General features: G+C 65.0%; 1 protein-coding gene across 1 annotated transcript in view; it reads right to left on the bottom strand.

The window, feature by feature from the left end:
* Window positions 1–388: 388 nt before the first annotated feature.
* The window catches only part of CORO6 (coronin 6), a 5,714-nt gene continuing 4,413 nt past the window's right edge, over window positions 389–1,689 (bottom strand). Inside the window, exons 7-10 of the mRNA XM_014953047.1 lie at window positions 1,153–1,298; window positions 1,015–1,072; window positions 703–927; window positions 389–593 (exon numbers count right to left, since the gene is read on the bottom strand). Of these exons, the coding sequence (XP_014808533.1) occupies window positions 471–593; window positions 703–927; window positions 1,015–1,072; window positions 1,153–1,298 (552 nt within the window). The 3' untranslated portion in view covers window positions 389–470. The remainder of the gene's footprint in view (window positions 594–702; window positions 928–1,014; window positions 1,073–1,152; window positions 1,299–1,689) is intronic.

The raw sequence follows: 1,689 nt of genomic DNA, 5'->3' as shown, positions 1-1,689 counted from the left end.
CCTTTATTAAAGGGGGACCAAGGAGCAAAGAGCCATTTGGGAGCACCTGCAGAGGGGAGGGGGGGCAAAGGGGCAGGGGGAGGTGAGGGGGGTGATGGAGGGGGGGTTTAGCACCGTATACCCAAGCGCATCCTAACTGGGGGTTTGGGGGGGCCTTGCTGCCCCCATCCTGTGAAGATGCTGGTGCCCAGCTTGTAGGTCCCTGAGGAGGGGTGCTCAGTAGCCCCAGCCCAAAGCGGGACCCCCCCCACCAGGCCCTGCAGCGGGGTGTCGATGTGCACCCCAGGAGCAGGATGCCACTGTTGCCTGTTGGAGTTGGGGGGGTCAGGGTCTCTGATCCTCCCCCCCCCTGCAGCCTCCTCTCCTGGGAAAGAACACGGCTCTGGGCTCCTGCCCTCTGCGGGGACTCGGCTTTAATCCCCGGGGGGGCCGAGGCAGTCCTCGCCCTGCCCGTGGCCATGGCCACCACGCTAGTCCGTGCCATTGGTGAACTGGCAGAGTTTGTTCTCCAGGTCGGAGATGCGCTTCTCCTGCGCTTGGACCGTCTCCTTCAGGGCACGGATCTCCTCCAGCACCTCCTCCAAGGCTGGCCGCTGTAGGAGGGGGACACATGTGGGGTCACCAAGGAGCCCCCTCTGCCCCCTCATCAACCCCAACCCCATCCCAGGCAGGGGGACAGCCCCACCGTGAAGTCACACTCACGTCGGGTTCGCAGGTGGAGTGGCTGCGCCGGGGGCCTGGTGGGGGCTTGTTGTCCAGGATGTTCTTCTTGACCACCTTCAGCTCCCGGTTCTTGACGGGGACGTAGCCGTCCCGCAGCGAGATGAGGATGGGCTCCGCGTCCTTCCCTGACAGCCACTCGTCCGCCTCCAGGGCCGGCTCGGGGCCCGGCGTGTCGGGGTACAGGTCATCCTGGAAGAGGTCTGACTGCGGGGGTGAGGGAGACGGTGGTGAGATGTGGTGTCCCCCCCTTCCAGACACCCCCATGTCCCCAGGGAACCCCCGTGGGCTCACCTTTCGTGGCACCGTCATGACGATGGGCTCGCACTTGCGTTCATGCAGCTTGAAGAACCTGCGTGGGGCAGAGGTGGTCAGGGTCTGGCTGCCCCCCACGACCCCTTTGCCTCCCTCCAGCCCCCCCGGGGCTCTCACCGGGCAATCTCACACTTGCTGACGTCCAGCCCACGCTTGGGCATGAAGCCCATGCCCCGCTGCGGCTCCTTGCTGCTGTAGGTGTTCAGGTAGTGCACGTAGGGTGCCTCGTCTGTGATCTCGAAGTACCGGATACTGCTGTCACCCTGCAGGTGTGGGGACAGGTGTCAGCTGGCCCTGGTACCCCCCCCAGACCCCCAGGGACAGGGTGGCACAAGGGTAGGTGTGCCCCCGTGTGTGTGTGTGTGTGTGTGTGAGTGTGTTACCTTCCCGCAGAGGTAGACGACGCTGGAGTCGGGGTCGTAGAAGGGCAGCAGGACCCCGTTGCTGGTGTCCATCTCCTGCAGGGCGATGGGCTCCTCAAAGTTTTTCTGGTGGGCCGGAGGGGATGAGGAGAGGGGGGTGGGTGTGTGTGAATGGCAGCCCCAAAACCCCCACCCCGGTTAGTCACACTCATTAGCCACAGCACACTGTGGGGACAGGGCTTGTCCCCCACAACCTCCCGGGCAGGCAGTTTGGCATGCCCCCCCCCCCACC

Source organism: Calidris pugnax, unplaced genomic scaffold, assembly GCF_001431845.1.
Source record: "Calidris pugnax isolate Ruff unplaced genomic scaffold, ASM143184v1 scaffold133, whole genome shotgun sequence".
Classification (NCBI taxonomy): domain Eukaryota; kingdom Metazoa; phylum Chordata; class Aves; order Charadriiformes; family Scolopacidae; genus Calidris; species Calidris pugnax.
The sequence above is the reverse complement of the archived record's forward strand: the minus strand, read 5'-3'. Positions and strand labels throughout refer to the sequence as shown.